The sequence below is a fragment of the Budorcas taxicolor genome, chromosome 7 (assembly GCF_023091745.1).
Source record: "Budorcas taxicolor isolate Tak-1 chromosome 7, Takin1.1, whole genome shotgun sequence".
Lineage (NCBI taxonomy): Eukaryota > Metazoa > Chordata > Mammalia > Artiodactyla > Bovidae > Budorcas > Budorcas taxicolor.
The window spans coordinates 37,960,192-37,981,667 of NC_068916.1; the positions used below are offsets into that span (position 1 = coordinate 37,960,192).

At 53.7% G+C, this 21,476-nt stretch overlaps 2 protein-coding genes across 2 annotated transcripts in view; one reads left to right on the forward strand and one right to left on the reverse strand.

Moving 5' to 3' along the window:
* The window catches only part of CDHR2 (cadherin related family member 2), a 45,934-nt gene extending 29,831 nt beyond the window's left edge, over nt 1-16,103 (forward strand). Inside the window, exons 17-32 of the mRNA XM_052643780.1 lie at nt 229-468; nt 2,240-2,309; nt 2,440-3,045; nt 4,456-4,527; nt 5,094-5,143; nt 6,700-6,851; nt 7,001-7,109; nt 7,200-7,288; nt 7,752-7,820; nt 7,922-7,999; nt 8,094-8,154; nt 8,245-8,369; nt 12,458-12,571; nt 12,652-12,732; nt 12,909-12,966; nt 15,969-16,103. Of these exons, the coding sequence (XP_052499740.1) occupies nt 229-468; nt 2,240-2,309; nt 2,440-3,045; nt 4,456-4,527; nt 5,094-5,143; nt 6,700-6,851; nt 7,001-7,109; nt 7,200-7,288; nt 7,752-7,820; nt 7,922-7,999; nt 8,094-8,154; nt 8,245-8,369; nt 12,458-12,571; nt 12,652-12,732; nt 12,909-12,966; nt 15,969-16,103 (2,109 nt within the window). The remainder of the gene's footprint in view (nt 1-228; nt 469-2,239; nt 2,310-2,439; nt 3,046-4,455; nt 4,528-5,093; nt 5,144-6,699; nt 6,852-7,000; nt 7,110-7,199; nt 7,289-7,751; nt 7,821-7,921; nt 8,000-8,093; nt 8,155-8,244; nt 8,370-12,457; nt 12,572-12,651; nt 12,733-12,908; nt 12,967-15,968) is intronic.
* A 1,061-nt stretch (nt 16,104-17,164) lies between these two features.
* On the reverse strand, nt 17,165-20,053 carry GPRIN1 (G protein regulated inducer of neurite outgrowth 1). The gene has a single exon (XM_052644377.1). The coding sequence runs from the start codon at nt 19,934-19,936 to the stop codon at nt 17,165-17,167; it is 2,772 nt and encodes a 923-aa protein (XP_052500337.1). The 5' UTR covers nt 19,937-20,053.
* Between the last annotated feature and the right edge of the window lie 1,423 nt (nt 20,054-21,476).

Below are 21,476 nucleotides of genomic sequence, written 5' to 3' on the forward strand. Positions count from 1 at the left end.
AGTTCCTAGAACAGGGCTGGGCATGTGGTAGGTAAACATGTGTGGGATGAAGGAATGACCTCAGTGTTTAAGACCTCAGAAGCTCTTGCAAGCTCTTGTTGGTCCTGTCCTCTTAGCTGGGAGACAGGGGCTGGGAATTGGGGAGCATCCCTCTGATTTTAAGAGGTGGAGGCCCATGGGTGGGCAAGCACCTCATGGCGGGCATCCCAACCCTGCCTACCTGCCCAGGCTCACGACAATGACCAGCCAGACACCAACAACAGCCTGCTGCACTTCAGCCTCCTGCCCAGCCCCTACAGCCACAACTTCTCAGTGGACCCCGACAAAGGCATCCTCAGAAACCTGGGGCCCTTGGACCGAGAGGCCATCAACCCCGCTCTGGGGGGCCGCATCGTGCTGAGCGTGAACGTGTCTGACTCTGGCGAACCTGCCCTCTGGACCACTGTCAGCGTCACCATCACCGTGGAGGTAAGGCCCGGCTCAGCCAGGGACGGGGTTTGGGATGAACCCCGTATTGGGACGCTACCGAGAAGGTGGCCTGTTCTCCCTCCTGCCCACTCAAATCACATTTCTGCCCTTGCAATATGGCGTGCTGTGATTCATGGGGTTGCAAAGAGTCGGACACAACTGAGCAACTGAACTGAACTGAACTGAACTGAATATGGTGGGTAAAAGAGTTCTGGAGCCGAGCTGATGGGTTAGAGTCCTGGCTCATTGGTTGTGTAACCTTAGGCAATCAGTGAGCCTCCCTGTGTCCTCAAGTTCCTCATCTGTAAAATGGGGATGAAAATAATATGAGTTAATAAATGGAAAGTGTTGCAAAGAATGCCCGGCCTGGAGAAAACACTCAGTGCACACCTGGCCTTGCGAGGCAGAGGGGGTTAGCTCCGTCATGTTGATCAAAAAACTAAGGCGCACAGAGGTTCAGTAGCTTGCCTGGGTCACAGAATGGGGCTTTGAATCCAGTCTGTCTGGTTCTAAGGCTGCTCTTCCCTCACAAGCACCTCATGTCCATGACGTAGTTGGCGCCCCCATGGGTTTTGCAGTGCACAGCCTGTGGCCCTGCACACAGCAGCCCTGTCTCCCACTGGGTTGGGATGTAACACTTTCCTACAAGGATCAGAATGAGACATCAGGGAAAACAGAGGAACGGAAGCCAGGTGAGGACTCACCAGCTGTCTTTGGGGGTGGGGGAGAATAGGCCACAAAGAAGGAAAAAAAGCAAAACTGCCTTTCTTGAGCCATCAAGCTTCTGTCACACCCATGAGCCCTGTGAGTAGGGATGACGACCCCAATCTGCAGATGAAGACACTGAGGCCCAGAGAGGTCAGAGTCACACCACGAGGAAGAGGTGGAGCCGGGTTGAGCTTGGAGCTGTGCTCGTAGCTCCTCCTGTGAGGACGACCTTGAGAAGGCAGCTGGCCATGGACATGGGGCAGTGATGCCATCTCTGGGAAATCTCCATCAGAAATTCCATCTGGTTAAGAAGGAGAGGGCTCTGGTTTTCAAAGATGTTCCTACCGTTTAGAAAAAGCTGAAAGCAGAAGTCCATGGGCTGCCCTGGGGAAGGACCCGGAGAGCCAAGAGCACTCAGCATACCAGCGTCAGGGGAGGAGGTGCAGGCGGAGTTGGCCTGACTCTGTCACACGGAGGCAGCACTCTGCATGGGACGGGCCACTGGGAAGGGAAGGCGAGAACAGAAGGCAGTGGGCATCCGAGGGCAGGACCAGGTCCAGCCCTGGCATATGCCCCCAGCGCCTCCCCACCTGAGCTCAGAGCAAGTGTGGTGGGGCCAACCAAGGGTAGGAGGGACAGGAGAAAGGAGGGGACCAGGAAAAACTTGGGCATTTGTGGGATCATGGTGGTATTGGCACCAACACAGTAAATCCGAGAGATGGGGAGTGAAGCTGGGCCAGGCGGGGACACAGGTGGGGATGCAGAACCATCCTTCTGGAGAGCAGGGTCTGAGACAGCTGTGAGTGGTGGACAGGGAAACAAAGTGTGCACCAACTTCAGAGGGCCCGCCACGGACCTCGGAGCCCCGCGGGGGCAGGGGCAGGGCTAGCTCTGTTCTCCTGAAGTCTGTTTCATCATCTCTGAAGTGGGCAGCGCTGTCTGAGGAGATGGACAGAGAGAATGGGCCGCAGGTCAGCGGAAATATTGGCTTCTCAGGCTGTGTCTGGGGAGGCCCAACCTGGGGGCCTCAGTTTCCTGGGCTCAGAACTGCCTCTGTCTGCAGGACATCAATGATAATCTGCCCATCTTCAACCAGTCCAGATATTCCTTCTGGGTGAGGGAGAGAGACCCAGGTAAGTCCTCCCTGGGGCTCCGTGGGTAAGTCAAGGGCAGGCCTGAGGCCCCCAAGGTGGGTGAGGACGGAGGATGCCCCCGGTGGCTGCCGGGCCAGGCGTCCCTCTGCACTCTGCCCCTCATCCACAGAAGTGCAGGTGGGCGTGGTGGAGGCCTGGGATGCAGACCAGACGGAAGCCAACAACCGCATCAGCTTCAGCCTGTCAGGGAGCGGCGCCAACAACTTCATGGTCCGAGGCTCGGTGCTGGGGTCTGGGCAGGCAGCAGGCCGCCTCTCGTTGCCCTCGGATGTGAGCCTGGACTACGAGACACAGGCCTCCTTCAGTCTGATCGTGAGAGCGGAGAACGCGGACGCCCAGGGGCATGAGACTACAGCAGAAGTGCTTGTGGCTGTGGAGGACGTGAATGACGTGCCCCCCACCCTGGACTCAGCCTCGCTCCAGGGCATCCGGGTGGCCGAGAATGGCTCACAGCACGGCATGCTGGGCAACGTGGTGGCCCAGGACAGGGATACCATGTCCCAGGTGGAGGTACAGCTTGTGAATGTCATCTGCACCAAGGCTGGAGTTGACGTGGGCAGCTTGTGCCACGGCTGGTTCTCTGTGCTGGCCAACGGCTCGGTGTTCATCAACCAGAGCGAGGCCATCGACTATGAGGCCTGTGACTTGGTCACGCTGGTCGTGCGGGCCTATGACCTCACAACAGACCCCCGCTTCCAGGCCTACAGTGACAATGGTGAGGCAGCCTGGCCTGCAGGGCTCAGCAGGCTGCAACACAGGGGCTGTGGGGAAGAACTGGAATTTGTAAGGTCTGGGTTCCATCCTGGCTCCAGCCCCGATGAGCTGTGCCCCTGGGAAAGTCACGACACTGCCCTGAGCTTGAGTTGCCCCATCGGTCAAGTGGAGCCGGGTAGTAGGTTGCCTGTGAAGAGCACCTGAGAATATGTATGGAAGGCATTGAGTGCAGTGCTCGGCATGCTGTTGTTCAGTTGCCCAGTCGTGTCTGACTCTTTGCGACCCCATGGACTGCAGCATGCCAGGCCTCCCTCTCTCTAACCATCTCCCCAAATTTGCCCAAGTTCATGTCCATTGCGTTGGTGATGCCATCCAGCCATCTCATCCTCCGACTCCCTCTTCTCCTCCTGCCTTCAATCTTTCCCAGCATCAGGGTCTTTTCTAATGAGTTGGCTGTTCGCATCAGATGAACAAAATACTGGAGCTTCAGCTTCAGCATTAGTCCTTCCAAAGAGTATTCAGGGTTGATTTCCTTTAAGATCAATTGGTTTGATCTCCTTGTTGTCCAAGGGACTTTAGCACTTAATGCTGTGATGCTGAGAGGCAGTGTAAAGAGACGCTTCAGAGCCAGGTGTGTGCTCAGATCCCACCTCTGACACAGAAGGCGATGGCGACCCACTCCAGTACTCTTGCCTGGAGAATCCCATGGATGGAGGAGCCTGGAGGGCTGCAGTCCATGGGGTTGCGGAGTGTCGGACGCAACTGAGCGACTTCACTTTCACTTTTATGCATTGGAGAAGGAAATGGCAACCCACTCCAGTGTTCTTGCCTGGAGAATCCCAGGGACGGGGGAGCCTGGTGGGCTGCCGTCTATGGGGTCGCACAGAGTCGGACACGACTGAAGCGACTTAGCAGCAGCAGCAGCAGCAGCAGCAGCAGCAATAACAGTCACATCAACAGCCAGCATATATTGAATCCTTACTACAGCCCAGCCTATGCTAGGCACCTTGCAAACATTTCACCATTTTACTGCCACACAATCCATGTGGTAATTGAGCCCTAGACAATTTTATAGATGAGGAAACTGAGGTACAGAGTGTGCAGTTCAATAATCTAGCTTACACAGCTAAGCAGGGTCAGAATAATGTTGCGGCCAGGTGGCACATACCTGGGCTGGGCTCAGTCCTGGCCCAGTGGCCTCACTACGTGACTTTGGATAAGTTGCTTATCCTCTCTGAGGTCTGGGGAGGATGCTCCCTCTTACACAGGCCAGAGGAGGCTGAGTTAGTAGGGGAGTGGCCTGAGCATGGGTGATGCATGGGAGGGAGGCTGCTGGGAACAAGCCTGAAGACGAGGCTTTGTGGGTCAAGCCTTACTTAGAGACCAAAGCCAGCCAATCTTTTCCCTCTAGGAAGCCTCCCCATCACCATCGAGGATGTGAATGACAACGCGCCTTACTTTCTGCCTGAGGATAAGACTTTTGGTAAGCTGCAAGCCCCTTCCTCCCCTGTACTCTGCCAGAACTACCTTTGGGCAACTCCCACAGATGCTGCTCAGACCCCTAGGTGTGCCCCTGAAAAGGGAGGAAGGCCTCCAGCCCTGCCTCTCTCTCAGGGATTCAACAGGAGGAGAGACCTGAGTTTTCACTCTATCTCTGTCCCAACTCACATCTGACCCTGGGCCTGGCCCTCTTTCTCTGGGCCTCAGTTTCCCCATCTGCACAATGGGAGGTGGCGGCTGCTGCTGCTGCTAAGTCGCTTCAGTCGTGTCCGACTCTGTGCGACCCCATAGACGGCAGCCCACCAGGCTCCCCCATCCCTGTTCTTCACCAGGCAAGAACACTGGAGTGGGTTGCCATTTCCTTCTCCAATGGGAGGTGGAGGACCTGCTAACTAGCGGCTCAGGGGTAGCTGTAGTGGGGGTCTGGCAGTAGAGAGCTTAAGGGCAGGTTTGGAGGGATGAGCCCCGAGCTGGGCTTATTATGGTCAGCAGTTGGCCAAGGGGGCACTGGCCCTGATGCCACTGACCTATTCCCGTCTACACTTGCAGTGATTATCCCAGAACTCGTATTGCCCAACCAGCAGGTGGCGTCTGTCCGGGTAAGTCCTTGGCTTCAGCCTTTGTCAGTCACATTAGCCCCAAGGAGACACAGGGCCCAGGCCTTTAGGTCTTTCAGCCATCCTCCAAATGTTTTAACACTAGAAAGAAAATGTATTAACTCTCTGGAATGGAAATGAAGCACCTGCTTAATTGATATCATTAAACTCCATTAATTGTTAAATGTGGTATTTATAAAAAATTCATGACCTTAAAAACCACTTGCAGTGTTTTTCTTCAGAATTCTGGACTGTTATAGAGAAATCACAATAACTGAAAATTAAACAAGTTCCTCATATTAAATAATTTCCAGAGCAAGCTGCAAAAATGCTTTCAATTTTTATGGCAGTGGATATGTTTATATTAGAGGGTGGTGGCTGTGCCCGCAGTGGGTAGGGGCTGAGGTCTCCCCCACAGCCCTGGGGCCTGGGCCTGGCCAGGCCTTTTAACTGAGCTGGGGAGCTGCTGTGCCTTTTTGGAACTCACTTTCCCTTCCAGACAAGAAGCTGTCAGCCCTTGGCAGTAACTCCTTAGGGTTCAGGCGTTTTATATGTGGGTGGCCCTCCTTGAGTTATGGAAAGGGCATGGGTGTGGAGATGGATGGGTCTGGCCCTCCCCACTTACAGCCAAATGTGCCCTGGGGAGGATAGGTCTCTGCCAGAACCCCAGTGTCCTCCCATAAAAGGGGAATAGTAATTCTCCCTTTCTGGGGCTTCCCGGGTGGCGCTAGTGGTAAAGAACCAGCCTGCCAATGCAGGAGACATAAAGATGTGGGTTTGATCCCTGGGTTGGGAAGATCCCCTGGAGGAGGGCATGGCAACCCATTCCAGTATTCTTGCCTGGAGAATCCCATGGACAGAGGAGCCTGGCAGGCTACCATGGGGTCGCAGAGAGTTGGACACGACTGAAGCCACTTAGCACGCATGCAATTCTTCCTCTCTAGGTTCTTTCTAGGCTCAAACGATCAGTTTTCCAATCTTCAGCACTGGCTAAAGACGTTCATTCCAACGTCAGGAGTGTGGCCCTGGCTTTGAGCAATTTTCTTTAAATCAACTCCCTTTTGAAACATCAACACCAGCTTTAGCCTCATCCTGAACAGTGACATCAGTGGCCTCACAGCTCTATGTGTTGGTTGTATTCTTCTCCAAAAGGCACTAGAGTGAATAAAAATGCCTCATTTCATGGTCCGCTGGGGGAATTCATACTCCTGTTAGCAAGCACTGAAAGGAGGGGTCTGGGGGAAGGTGCTTGGTACACAGTAGGTGCTCAGGACAAGTGAGTGTCCCTAGGCTTGTGCGTGTATGGAAGTGAGAGGAGGGACGTTCCCAGGGTGACCTTCTACCCGGGAGAGACTTGGGCAGTGACCTGTTGAGTTGAAGCAGGGACATGTTCAAACACTGTTTGTTTAAAGCATTTGGTCAGTGGCCTGGGGAAGGCCAATAGAGGTCATGGCGGGGCCAGGCTCCCAGGCTACCCCAGCTTCAGATTCCTGCTGGGGATGGAGGGGTGCCTGGCCTGGCCCAGCTGCCAGAGTTTGTTCACTCCGTCTTGCTCCCAGGCCAGAGATGACGACTCAGGGAACAACGCGGCCATCCTGTTCTCCATCCTTCAAGTGGATTTCATCGCTAAGGACGGGGCCGTGATCGCTTTCCAGGGCTTCTTCCGGGTCTCCACTTCCTTGGAGGCCAGTGTGTTCACTGGCAACATTGAGTAACTGCGGGCAGCCCCTGGACAGGGGTGGGGGAGCCAAGCGGGGCCTCAGGGCAGTGAGTTCCCCATCCTAGGAGGGGTCCAGGGAGGTTCTGAGAGGACTCCAGCTTGGGTTTCAGAACTGAGTGGTGCCCTCCTACCTTCCGTAGCCTGTTGACCAGCCTTGATTCCACTCTCCAAGGCACCTACCAAGTGACGGTCAAGGCCCAAGACAATCCTTCTGAGGGTCTTGCCCAGGAAGCCAGCATCACCCTAAACGTGAGTGTTAGGTTCTGGCTCAGTTCCCAGCGCCCTCTGCCAGCCCCAGGGTCCCTTGCGTCTGATCTTCCCCACGTCCCCCTCCCATAGCTCTTCACCGTGGACCAGAGTTACCGTGTGAGGCTGCAGTTCTCACTGAGCAAGGAGGCGGTGGGCACCAACTCGGACAAGATTAAGGCGTAGGTCTCGGGAGCCAGGGGGGTGGGTAGCCTGTGGGGAAGAACAGGGCTTGGGAGCCTAGTCCCTGACAGAAATCTGAATGGAATATCTTTCAACCCTGTCTGTGACCCACGTTTGATCTGGTCCTTGTCTTTGACCCTATACCTGTACCTGAACTTCCATTCTGCATGGCCCTAGAAGCCTGTGGTTGGCTGGGCAGAGACAGGGCTAAATAGGGCTGCCACATACAGTTGCAAAGACAGTACACTGCACAAGGGCACTCTGCTTGCTAAACTATAAACCCAGTCCCAAAGGAAGGGGCTTCCTTGTCGAATTTGTGCAAGAGTGCTACTTGCTTAGCCAGTGGAGCTGTCCAGAGGAGGTGACCCTCACACAATCCCTAATTTCACTGCCAGAGCCCTGGCCACAGACCTGGGCTAAGGCCCCTACCCCAGCCCTCCGTGACATCTGCCCCCTCTGCAGGGCTCTTGCTCAGGCAACCAGGACTACTGTCTACATTGTGGACATTCAGGACATAGCCTCCCCAGTTCGGTGAGTGCCCACTCGGTGGATGGGGCAAGGAAGAGAGGATCAGCAGCAGGGCTGTGGCTGGGTGGTCCTGGGCTGTGGGCTTCACCTCTGCCCCATTCCAGGGCCCGAGGACGTTCTTACCTTGATGCCTATTTTGTCTTCTCAAATGGGTCGGCCTTGACCCTTGACCAGCTGAATATGTGAGTGGGGCTGCCCTTGGGGTGGGCAGGAGGGTAAGCAAGAAGCCTGGGGGATGCCAATGTCCCTCGGGCCTGAGTGGGGCTTTGTGGCCAGGATGATCCGGAATGACCAGGACTCCCTGACGCAGCTGCTGCAGCTGGGGCTGGTGGTACTGGTGAGTGTTGGCGGGACAGAGGTAATGGGGGAGCAGGAAGGTGGGAGACTGACCCCACAGCCTCCTCCCATCACACTCCTTCTTCTCCAGGGCTCCCAGGAGACCCAAGAGTCGGAGTCACCGGACACACTCCGCAACGTCACCATAGGACTGGGAGTGGCTTTGCTGCTGGTCATTGTGATCTTTAGCACGATCATCATGTGTACCCAGAAGAGGTGCTGCTCCCATCACCCTCTGTGTCTCCAGCCTCCCCTCTCTCACCACCCAAGATATCTAGGGGTAGAGAGACCTGGGGCTTAGGTGTCAGGTACATCTGTATTCAATCCCCAGTGACTCCTTATGACCCCTTGGGTAGGTCATCTCCCCTTGCCAAGCCTCAGTTTCCTCATTTGCAGAATAGGCTTGATGCTACATTCCCCAAATCATTTCAGGGATCCATGTGCATCTCATACCAGCAGACATCTGGCATATGTTGCTGTTGTTGTCACTCAGTCTTGTCTGACTGTCTGCAACCCCATGGACTGTGGCACCCCAGGCTTCCTTCTCCTTCACTATCTCCCAGAGTTTGTTCAAACTCATGTCCATTGAGTCAGTGATGCCATCCAACCATCTCATCCTCTGTTGCCTCCTCCTCCTGCCTTCAATTTTTCCCAGCATCAGGGTCTTTTCCAATGAGTCAGCTCTTTGCATCAGGTGGCCAAGGTATTGGAGCTCCAACATCAGTCCTTCCAATGAGTATTCAGGGTTGATTTTCTTTAGCATTGACTGATTTGATCTTCTTGCATTCTAAGACTCTCAAGAGTCTTCCCCAGAATCACAGTTCAAAAGCATCAATTCTTCAGTGCTCAGCCTTCTTTATGGTCCAACTCTCACATCCATACATGACTACAGGAAAAACCATAGCTTTGACTACACAGACTTTTGTCGGTAAAGTGATGTCTTTGCTTTTTAATATGCTGTCTAGATTGGTGATAGCTTTTCTTCCAAGGAGCAAGTGTCTTTTAATTTCATGGCTGCAGTCACTGTCCACAGTGATTTGGGAACCCAAGAAAATAGTCTGTCACTGTTTCCACTTTTTCCCCATCTATTTGCCATGAAGTGATGGGACTGGATGCCATGATCTTCATTCTTTGAACATTGAGTTTTAAGCCAGCTTTCTTTCACTCTCCTCTTTTTACCTTCATCAAGAGGCTCTTTAATTCCTCTTTGCTTTCTGCCATTATAGTGGTATCATCTGCATATCTGAAGTTGTTTATATTTCTCCCAGCAATCTTGATTCCAGCTTGTGAGTCATCCAGCCTGGCATTTCATGTGATGTACTCTGCATATAAGCTAAATAAGCAGGGTGACAATATACAGCCTTTATGTACTCTTTTCCCAATTTTGAACCAGTCCGTTGTTCTAACTGTTGTTTCTTGACCTGCATATAGGTTTCTCAGGAGGCAGGTAAGGTGGTCTGGTATTCCCATCTCTAAGAATTTTCTACAGTTTGTTGTGATCCATAGTCAAAGGCTTTAGCCTAGTTAATGGGGCAGAAGCAGATGTTTTTCTGGAATTTCCTTGCTTTCTCTATGATCCAGTGGATGTTGGCAATTTGGTATCTGGTTCCTCTGCCTTTTCTAATACCAGCTTGTACCTTTGGAAGTTCTTGGTTTATATGCTTTTGAAGCATAGTTTGAAGGATTTTGAGCATTACCTTGCTAGCACATGAAATGAGCACAACTGTATGGTAGTTTGAACATTCTTTGCCATTGCCTTGCTTTGGGATTGGAATGAAAACTGGCCTTTTCCAGTATTGTGGCCGCTTGTGGCTGAGTTTTCCAAATTTGCTAACATATTGAGTGTGGTACTTGAACAGCATCATCTTTTAGGATTTGAAGTACCTCAGCTGGAATTCCATCACCTCCACTAGCTTTGTTCATAGTAATGCTTCCTAAGGCCCACTTGGCATCACACTCCAGGATGTCTGGCTCTAGATGAGTGATCTCATCATCAAGCTTATCCAGGCCACTGAGACCATTTTGTAGAGTTCTGTGTATTCTTGCCACCTCTTCTTAAACTCTTCTGTTTCTTTTAGGCCCTTGATATTTCTGTCCTTTATTTTGCCCATCTTTGCATGAAATGTTCCCTTGGTATCTCTAATTTTCTTAAAGAGATCTCTAATCTTTCCCATTCTACTGTTTTCCTCTATTTCTTTGTGTTGTTCACTTAGGAAGACTTTCTCATCTCTCCTTGCTATTCTCTGGAACTCTGCATTCAGATGGGTATATCCTTCCTTTTCTCCTTTGCCTTTAGTTTCTCTTCTTTTCTCAGCTATTTGTTAGGCCTCCTCAGTCAACAACTTTGCCTTCTTGCATTTCTTTTCCTTGGGGACGGTTTTGGTCACTGCTTCCTGTACGGTGTTACAAACCTCCATCCATAGTTCTTCAGGCACTCTGTCTACCAGATCTAATCACTTGAATCTACTCATCACCTCCACTGTATCATCGTAAGTGGTTTGACTTAGGTCATACCTGAATGGTCTAATGGTTTTCCCTGCTTTCTTCAATTAAAGTCTGAATTTTGCAATAAGGAGCCTATGGTCTGAGCCACAGCTCCAGGTCTTGTTTTTGCTGACTGTAGAGAGCGTCTCCATCTTTGGCTGCAAAGAACATAATCAATCTGATTTTGGTGTTAACCATCTGGTGATGTCCACGTGTAGAGTCATCTCTTGGATGACTCTTGGGTTTTTGGAAAAGGGTGTTTGCTATGACCAGCATGTTCTCTTGGCAAAACTCTGTTAGCCTTTGCCCTACTTCATTTTGTATTCCTAGGGCGAACTTGCTTGTTTCTCCAGGTATCTCTTGACTTCATACCTTTGCATTCCAGTCCCCTATGATGAAAGGGACACACTTTTTTGTTAGTTCTAGAAGGTCTTGTAGGTCTTTATAGAACTGATCAACTTCAGCTTCTGTGGCATTAGTGGTTGTGGTATAGACTTGGATTACTGTGATGTTGAATAGTTTGCTTTGGAAGCAAACTGAGATCATTCTGTTTTGTTTTGTTTTGTTTTGTTTTTTTAGATTTCATGCAAGTACTGCATTTTGAACTCTTTTGTTGACTATGAGGGCTATTACATTTCTTCTAAGGGATTCTTGCCCTTAAATATGCCCGTTCCTATCCATTTTAGTTGACTGATTCCTAAAATGTCGATGTTCACTCTTGCCATCTCCTGCTTGACCACACCCATGGTCATGGACCTAACATTCCAGGGTCCAATGCAATATTGTTCTTTACAGCATCGGAGTTTACTTTCACCACCAGACACATCCACAGCTGAGTGCCAGTTGTGCTTTGGCCCAGCCTCTTCATTCTTTCTGGAGCTATTTCTCCACTCTTCCCCGGTAGCTTTCTGGACACCTACCAATCTGGTGGGGCTCATCTTCCAGTGTTATTCACATCTTTTTGTCTTTTCAAACGTTCATGGAGTTCTCAAGGCAAGCATACTAGAGTGGTTTGCCATTCCCTTCTCCAGTAAGCCATGTTTTGTCAGAACTTTCCACCGTGACCCGTCCGTCTAGGGTGGCTCTGCACAGCATGGCTCATAGTTTCACTGAGTTACACAAGGCTGTGATCCGTGTGATCACTTTGGTTAGCTTTCTGTGATTATAGTTTTCATTCTGGAGGCTGTGGGACTGTAGTTCTTGCTTCTTCTGTCTGTACTCTGATGGAAGAAGGTAAGAGGCTTGTGCAAACTTCCTGATGGGAGGGACTGGCTGTGGGAAAATTTGGGCACCAACCATCCTCTGTTGGGCAGGGCCATGCTCAGTAAATCCTTAATCCAATTTTCTGCTGATGAGTGGGGTGCTCCCTTCCTGTCAGTTGTTTGGCCTGAGGCAGCCCAGTCCTGGAGTCTACAGGCTCTAAGGCGGGCTCTAAGGCAGCAAGCTGCAAAAGGACTTATGCCAACATACCTCTCCTAGGATTGTTGCCGCCAGTGCCTGAGGGTGACAGTGAGTTGGCAGTGGCCTGACTCGGGGACAGGGGCACTGGCACATGCTATGCCTTTAATAAATGCTGCCTTTTTCCCCCTTTCTAATGCATATGGAGGCAGTAGACATATCTGAGTGTGATGCTAGGCTTTTCCACTGATCAGCTGTGTGGTCTTCAGCAATGATTTCGCTTCCGAGATTCTTACCCTCTGTAAGATGGATCTAACACTTCACCAGCAAGGTGGTTGTGAAATCACACTCTCAGGGCCTGTACTGGGCACACAGTAGGTGAATAGGGAAAGTAGTGACCTTCCATTCTGGGTTCCCCATAGCTACCAGCGGAAGCTTCGGGCTGTGAAAGCTGCCAAGGAGGCCCGGAAGACAGCAGTGGGGGTGATGCCCCCAGGCTCTGCCATCCCTGGGACTAATGTGTACAACACTGAGAGGTAAGTGGGGATCAAAGGGTGGGTAAGAGACCCCATGGGGTGGTTAAGCCCATGGTTACTGGACTGGGCCTTCTCTCCAGGGCCAATCCCATGCTGAACCTCCCCACCAAGGACCTGGGCTTTGAGTCCCAATCTTCCTCCAGTGACTTGGACCACATCAGGTGAGCAGTGCCCCTGGCAGCCAGGCTGGTTGGTGGTAATAGTCATGGTGTGGGGAAGGGTGATGATAACGATGGTGATGGTGGTGGTGATGGTGATGGTGGTAGTGGAAGTTGTTGGCCACAGACAGGTTGGACTGGGCCTGCCAACCATCTGAGCTCCATTGTCTCCCCTACAGCATCAACTCCCTGGATGACAATTCTGTTGATCTGGAAAACCGCACGCAGGAAATCAAGGCAAGATGGGGGATGAGTTGGTACCAGGGGTTTCTGACTTAGGGTGCTTCTCTTAAGAGGTGGGGTTCAGGACAGAGCTCGAGGGACCTGCTGCTGACATGGGTGTGTCTCTGCACTCAGCCCTGGGAAATCCCACAGCTTTGGAATGGGACCCAATCCTTATTCCTCTACTCATTCACTGTGACCCTGGGTGGGTGACTTCTTCCCTCTGGTTCTCAGTTTTCTAATCTATAAATGGGGATCAGAACACCAACTATTCAAAACTGTTGTGAGGATGAAATAAGAGTGGGTATAAAAACCATCTGGCACAAAGCAAGTGCTCAGAAATCTGGTTCCTTCCCTTTATATCCTTTATATAAAAGCTGGTGGGGTGGGAAGAGGAGATCCGGAGATGAACATAATCCAACTGAAGAGCAAAGGTAGGCTTGAGTGAACAACAGTGCTGTTGTTTGTTCAGTACGCTAGTTGGTTCGGTTAGATCAAGCATTTGCATAGCCTGGGCTGCTGACATGGGGAGCTCTTTAGATGTGAGTGTATCAGGTCACAGCCCAGAGATTCTGATCAGCTGGGGTGGGCCTGGGAAGGAAGGTGCTGCTAAAGCTCCTAGGATTCTAATGTGCAGGTGAGTGAGAACCTCGCAACTGGGAAAGTAGATCAGAGGGCTGGGTGGGGAATGGGGTGCCGGAACCAGGAGCAACTATCCTCTCCTTCCCACTTTGAAAGCCACCACTGGAGTAGAAGCTCCAAGGCCCACTGACATTTGATAGTCTCTGGTTTTGTGCGTGTGTGTGTGTAGGGATGGGTATCCTCCCGCCATTCACCTTATCCACTCTACTTTGGGTCCTACCCTCAGACTAGCCCTGCTCTCTTGGAGATCCATAGCCACCCTTCATGCTTCAAGACTTTTACTTAAAAAAAAATTTATTTATTTGTTATTGGCTGTGCTGCGGCTTCCCTGATAGCTCAGTTGGTAAGGAATCTGGGCTGTGCTGGGTCTTTATTGCTGTGTAAGGGCTTTCTCTAGTTGTGGTGCATGGGCATCTCATTGTTGTAGCTTCTCTTGTTGCACAGCACAGGCTCTAGGGCAAGCGGCCTTCAGCAGTTGCAGCACACAGACGCCATAGTTGAAGTTTGCAGGTTCCAGAGCGCCAGCTCAGTAGTTGTGGCACAGGGCCTTAGCTGCCTCGAGACATATGGGATTTTCCTGGAGCAGAGATCAAACCTAATTTCCCTGCGTTGGCAGGCAGATTCTTAATCACTGGACCATCAGGGAAGCCTCATACTTCACGACTTATTTTCCCTTGAGGATCCCTTACTTGAAAAGATTTGGTCAACCAAAGCCTCTCACAGGTGTTAAAATATCAAAATGCTGCCCAAGGACCTGGCTGTCACTTGAAGGCCTCCAAATGGGCCCCCAAGGATGAAGGTGATGGATGGGGGTTCAGGCCGCCAGGCAATGCTGGAGGCCTCTGGTTGGATGGCTCATCTCTGGGTTCAAGATGGTTTGGAGCAAAAGCTCCTGCTTAGGTGGAGGGAAACAGTCTTGCGGGCTGGAGCCGGTGACTGGGCAGGTGGCCCCTAATGGAGGCTAAGGTTGACCCTAGTGGAGGAGAGTGGAGTGGGGAGGGGAGTGGAGTCAGAGACCCCAGCAGTGGGGCTGGACCTGGGGGTTGGGGAGGGCCAGGGAACTCCCAGGGAGTCTGGAGAGGGAGGAGGATCAGAGGACTGAGCGTCTTCTGTCTTCAGGCCGGGAAAAAGCCAATCCTGTGAAGGCAGGGAGTGGGGTTCAGTCTCCGAGAATCCTGCAGCGGAAAGCGGGCCTTGAGGCCTCCAAGTGCGGAAAGCAGGTGGGGCCTTTTTCCACAGACCCCTTGGTGCCAACTCACCTAAGCCTTCCATAAATGTTTCTGTGGAAGGTCTGAAAGACCTGAGGGCTCATCCAGTCTGAGTTTTTCAAGCAACCGAGGCCAGGGAGGGGTGTTGAACTGCCCAAGATCAGAAAGTTCGCAAGGTCAGGGCAGCCCAGAACCCAGGTCTCCTATCTCCCAGGCCAGGCCATGTTTCCTGGGCTGCAATGTGCCAACTGTTCCCAATGGGGGTCTGTGTGGAGGGCTCTGGGAAGCATGGCAGACTGTTTAGCTCCTCCTGGGACCCCCTCAGATGTTCCACTGTTTACCAGGGACCAGAACAACCCCAGTCTGGAAAAAGCCCTTAGTGAGCCCTAGGGAGGGTGGAGGTGGTGGTGGTGGTTGGGGCTTTGCTCCCATGGGTGTTCTCATGGTGGAGTAACTGAGCCTGGGGGCCTGGCTGGTCCACAGGAGGGAGTCTTGTGAAGGTGTGAGTGTGACATGTCACACGGTGAGAGGGAAGAGGGAGGGCAGGAGATGAGTTAGTGTATGCCGTGATGGCCAGCAGGCAGGACCTGGGTGTGATGTATCCCTCTGGGATGGCAGAAGGACCTGCCAAATTCAACCAGGGGCAGCGTGGAGTTGTGGACAGGCTTTAGAGTCAGCAAGACAAGCGGTCCAAACCTTGCTGTGCCCCTTCTGGGCCAGAGAGCCTTCCAAGCCTCGGTTTCCTCATCTGTAAACTGGGGGACATTATCCCTCCCTCAGGGGGTCCTATGAGTACCTCAGGTCATGGATGGCTGTGCCCAGCACCCACCGTGCAAGCCATGAGGTACAGGTGGCAAGGACTGTGGCTGGACTGGCTCTGGCACAGGACACAGGGCCTGACTTATTCAGGACCTGGCAGAAGACCAAAATGCCGCCATGTTCATGGGCAAGACAAAGGCTGGAGTAGACCCCTGAGGCCCACCCCATCACCTGAACCCATCTGCACCACCAGTAGTCATGGCCGCCTCTGGGACAGAGTCAGGAAACTGAGACCCCAGCCAAGGAGCCATCTGGTCGTGAGCTTGAAGGCCCATTCATTCTCCTAAGGACTGGAGAGATCACTCCATCTTTGCCCTGGTCTGACCCCTCCCCTCCCTCTTTCCACAGAAGGAGCCCCTGAATGGTCCCATGGGGCCAGATCCAGAGCCCTGGAACAGTGAGCTGTCCGGGAGGAAGGCGGGCTCAGAGCAGAAGGAGGAGCTGGCCTTCACCAACCTTGGCCTGGACACCACAGATCTGTGATGGGGGCGCAGCCACCAGACCCTGGCCACAGAGCTCCACATGGGCCCCCACTCTGCTGATCCACCTCCAAAGAGGCCTTATTACCCCCAAATTACACCTACCCTTCCCTGATCATAATAAGATAAGCTGCTCCACCCCCATCTGCTTGTAGCCAATCACAACTGACAAGGGTTGGGGGAGTATTTTATTACCAATGTATTGTGACAGTTTGTAGCCAAAAACCGTGGCTGGAGGGTTGGGGGACAGGGGTACTGAGTGGTCACAAGGGACTTGGGCTCACGGCACTGGGGGATGAGGGACCAGAGAGGGTGGTCTTTTAGGGACTACGGTGGTTGTCGAGTGAGCTTTCCGTCGTGTCCCCAGCACCCAAGGCCAGCTGTCACCAGGCTGTGGGCCTCTGACCATGACCCTCCGGCGTTTCTGTGACTCTTGCAGCTGCGCCCACAGGGCACTCCTGCAGCTGCCTTTGGCCTGTCTGGGAATTGTGGGGTGGTGTCCAGTGAGGGTGGGGATAGGGCCAGGTGAGGGGGAGACAGGAACAGGGGACAACTACCAGCATGCAAGAGATGCCCAGGCCATGGGGCCAGCCCGCCGCGTGGACACGCACTCGCATACACCCCGGGCTTGCACATCGGGGGTCTCACATGCCAATCCTCACATACTTGGGGCTTTTGTACACAGTTTCTTCCCGTTCTGGGGACCTGGCTGCCTCTGGAGACCACAGCGCACCTGTCTGGACATCTCAGGAGCCTGCCCTAGCTCTCAAGGCTAGGTTCCCAGAGGTCGCCTAGTGTGGCAGGGAGGGGGTGGCGCTGAGGGCTATGAGGGGACGGGGGTGTCGGGGCTGGGTTCGTGGGCTCCTGACCACGAGGGAGCTGGGTAGAGGGCATTCATTGGTGTGTTTAAGGAAGGGAAAGGGGGGCTTGAAAGGATGAGAAGGCCCTAGATGCTGCCCGCCCCTTGGAGGCCTGTCGCGCTTTTAGGGGATCCCTTCTAGGGGCCTGGGATCGAGAAGGGAGCCTGAGAAGGTTGGAAACCCGGGCGTACAAAAGCGGAGCCGATCACTCGGCCGTGGGCCCGGCCCGCGAGCAGCATCGCGGGCGCCGCACACTCTGCAGCAGCGCGCGGAAGAGGCCCGGCGGGCGCTTGGCGGCTCCCTCAGGGGGCGCGGTGCGGACAGAGCCCGCGCGGCCGGGACCCGGGCGCGCAGCGGGAGGTGGCGGCGCGGGCGCCCCCTGGCGACCGTGCTCCTCGATCTGTCGCTCCAGATGCTTCTGGATGGCCATGCCCAGCACCTCCACCTCCATGGCGGCGCCGTACACCTCCCACGTCATGCCCTTTTCGTCCCAGCTTACGTCGCGCACCGGCTCGACCGCCTCGGGGGGCGCCGCGGCGGCCGCCAGCGCGGAGCCCGGCCGCACCCGCACTTCGGGGAAGGCGGGCGGCGCGGCGGCCTGCGGCGTCATGGGCCCAGTGGCCACGGAGCGCGTCTCGGCGGCGCCCAGGGACACTTGCAGGCCCGCGTCCCGGCGAGAGGGCGGCCCGGGCGCGGGGCTGGGCGCGCGCGGCGCCCCGTGGAAGCTGAAGGCCGGGCCGCCCGCGCCGTCCTGCGGAGACATGGGGCTCACGGCCACCGATACGCAGGCCTGCGAGCCCGCCTGCGTGCCCGCGTCCTCGCGTGGCGGCGGGGCGCTCGCCTCCCACGACGGCACCTTGGTGAAGTTGTCGCGAGTCCGCGGCCCGGGCGGCGGCGGCGCGACCGCCTCCAGGCCGGGGCTTCTCTCGGCCCTGGCAGCCGCCGGGTCCTTCCGGACGAGGCTGGAGGCCTCGGAGCTGGGCAGTGACGCTGGCTCCACGCGACCCCCGCCGTCTGCGGGAGAAGGAGCGGAGTCACAGGGTTTGTCATCTGCCTGCCTGGAGGAGGCCTTCTCCAGAGTCAGGCTGTCCCCCTTCCCCGAGGATGGGGGCTCCCCCTTTCTTGGAGGCACAGAGTCAGTCTTGTCCAGGGCTACAGGCGCCACCTTTCCAGAGGCAATAGAGCCTGCTGATTCTGAGGATCCAGGATCCGGCTTCTCTGGGGCCAGTGGCTTCTCGTTCAGCGAAGATGTAGCCTCTACTTTCCCGGCTGAGACGGTGCCCTCCTGCCCAGAGGGTGTGGTTTCCGCTTTGCCCTCGGACTTGGATTCTGCTTTTCCGGAGGCCCTGGGATCCACCTTCGTGGAGTTCATAGGATTGCCCTTCTCGAGGGGCAGAGCATCCACCCTTCCCTCTGGGACAGCTTCTGCCTTTCCCGAGGATGCTGGGACTGTTTTTCCTAGGCTCGCGGGGGTCACCTTTCCTGCGGACTCGGAGTCTGCGTCTCCGGGGAGAACAGCTTCTGGCTTTCCCTTGATCACAGGGTCCACTTTCCCTGAGGTGGGGGGATCAGCCTTCCCCAAGGCTGGGGGACCCACCTTTTCAGGGGCCAGGGGACCTGTCTTTTCTGAGGACAATGTGTCTGCTTTCCCCCTAGTCACCGCCTCAGCCCTTTCAGAGGAAGGAGGACCCATGGGACCAGAGGACGCAGAGTCTGTCTTTCCTGATGATTCAGGATTTACTTTTCCAGGAGGTGATGTTTTTGTATTTCCCACAGAAATGGGATCCCCCTTTCTGGAGGACACTAGGTTCTCCTTTCTTGAGGATGCGGTTTCTGTCTTTCCCACTGACATCAGTTCTGCCTGCACGGGAGACAAGGGCTCTGGCTTTCCTGAGGACACAGGATCCACTTTTGCCAAAGAAACTGAACTCACTTCGCCTGAAGTCACGGGGTCCATATTTTTCAAAGACATGGGCTCCACCTGTCCAGTAGACATGGTTTTTGTCATTCGCACAGACGTGGAGCCTTGCTTTCCTGAGGAGGCAGGGTCCATCTTCCCTAGGAACTGAGGGTCCTCTTTTGTGGAGGACATAATTTCTGCATTTACCATAGATGCAGGATCTGTCATCCCCAAGTGAGTAGGATCTACCCTTCCTGATGGCCCCAGAGCCACTGTTCCAGGCATGATTTTGCCTGGTGACCCTGGAATCAGCATTTCCAAGGACACAGGATCCACGTTTGCTGAGAGCTCGGGATCTCTCTTTCCCAAGGCTACAAGATCTGTCTTTTCTGCAAATGCAGGCCCCACCTCTTCTGAGGACACTCGAAGTTCTTTTCCTGAATACCTGGGCTCCTCCTTTCTTGGGAATACAGGATCCACTTTGCCCAAGGATCCAGGCTCCTCCTTCCTTAGGGACACTGTATCCATCTTTCTGGAGCACTGAGGATCCACCTTTCCCAAGGATCCAGGCTCCTCTTTTCCTGGGGTCACAGGATCCTTCCTTCCGGAAGCCACAGAATCCCCTTTCCCTACGACTGCAGGCTCTGTCTTTCCTGTCAACATAGGATCTGTCTTCCTCAAGGACTCAGCATCTTCCTTTCCTATGGAAACGGAATCTACCTGTTTTGAAGACTTGGAATCCATATTCTCTAAGAACATCAGATTTCTGTTCTCTGAGGGTGAAGGATCAGTTTTCACTGAGGACACAGGCTCTGGCCTCCCAGAGAAGGTGGTTTCTGGTGTTCCTGAGATCAAGGCTCCTTGTGTCCCTAATGTCTCCTTGGTGGCTGCCTCTTGGGAAGGGATGTGGGTCATGGAAGGGTAGGCCACACTCCTGCCAAGGTCCTCAGAGCAGGACGCCCCTTCCCCAGCCCCACTGGGGCTGCTGTGTCTAGAGTCCATGCTTGGGCTTTGGGCGGGGGTGTGCCTTGGGTGTGTAGGGATGGCCTTTTGCTGGGAGGGGCAGCAGTCCCTCATGGCCTGGCTCCCAGCCCCCAGGCTCCCATCCTGTGGGCAGCAGAAGGCTGTGGGCTGGGGTCCTGGGGGTCTGGAGTCCTTTCGAAGCAGCTGGAGCCAGGCTGGGTCTTCAGCACTGCCCAGTTGCCCTCATGACCATGCTTGTGCCCCAGGCTTCTGTCTGGTTCTGAAACATAGAAAGAGCAGACTCAGACTTAGAGGAGATCCAGTGGGAGGAGCCTCTATCCAGGCCTCTTCCCTCTCACTATTTCTAACACTATTTCTCACTATTTCTAAGAAGGCCACCAGGCCTTCTTACCACATTCTCTACCTTTGTCTGATCCCCTCCTGTCCATAGGGTCTGGGCTAATAAATGAACCCAACCATACCATTTCCCTGCTTCACTGCTCCCACTGGCCCTCTGGATAAAGGCCAGGCTTCTTAAAAGGGCAATCAAGGCCGTTTACAACTTGGCCACAATCTAACTTTTCACCCTCCCTTTTCAGCCCACCCCATGCAACATGCTACCTAGAAGTTATGCTGTTCTCCTTTAGGCCATGGGTCACAAATTCTGATGCTATAGGAGCCAGGTAGGTAATCTAATTGAGGGAAGCAGACTGGGTCCTAAACAGTAGGGAGTGGTTGGGACTAAGGCAAACTGGAGAGCATGTGCCTTGTCTAAAGGGGGGACCATATTCCATTAGCCAAGTACTGTCCTGGAGAAATGCATCCTGGTAGTATCAGTCAGAAGTGGGAAATACAGAAGTTTAATGTAAAATATCCCAATTAATTCAAGATTTAAAAACTCTGGTATGTGGGCCAAAGTATGTCTGTGGATCACTAGTTTATGTCTGTGTAGGCCCTGGGGAGATGGGAATGGTTTACGGTTGAGGAAAGGGCACAGTCTGAAATGTGTGTTTTCAAAGATTGCTTAGGGGTGGTGTGGAGGCTGGAGAGGAGGGGTTGGCCAATCATTTATTCAACCTCTCATGCATCCTGCTCTTCATTCATTTACCCAGCCCTTTCCCTGTGATGGTCTAGATGAGAGACGGTATGGCAAAGGTGGTGGCGAAGAGTTGGCAGTTTTGAGAGGTCCGAGGGAAACTGACAGGAACCAACTGGATGTAAGAGGTGATCGTGGGGGTGGTCTGCAGGATTCTGGCTAGGTTGGAGGGCTGCTGGGCAAGACATCTGGGGAAAGGGAGAGTTGCATTTTGGACAAACTGAGTGTGTGGTACCTGGGATACACCCAGGGAGAGGATCTCGCAGGCCGCTGGATCAGCATGCAATTCAGTTTTTTCATACACTCAGCAGCCAATGCAAGCAGAGCTCTGATTCCCCCAGATCTCTTCCTCCCGACATCTCCAAAGCCACATTGCAGTGCTCAGGCCAAGATCCCTTGACTTCTCAAACCCTCCAGCCCAACATTCGAGCAAAACATAATGGATCTACCTTCAAAAGAAATCCAGAATTTGGCAACTATCCTGAGCCAAACCCACACCATCTCTGACTGGAATTATTCCTGCTTTATTCTTCACTCTATTTGTTTATTCTCAACACA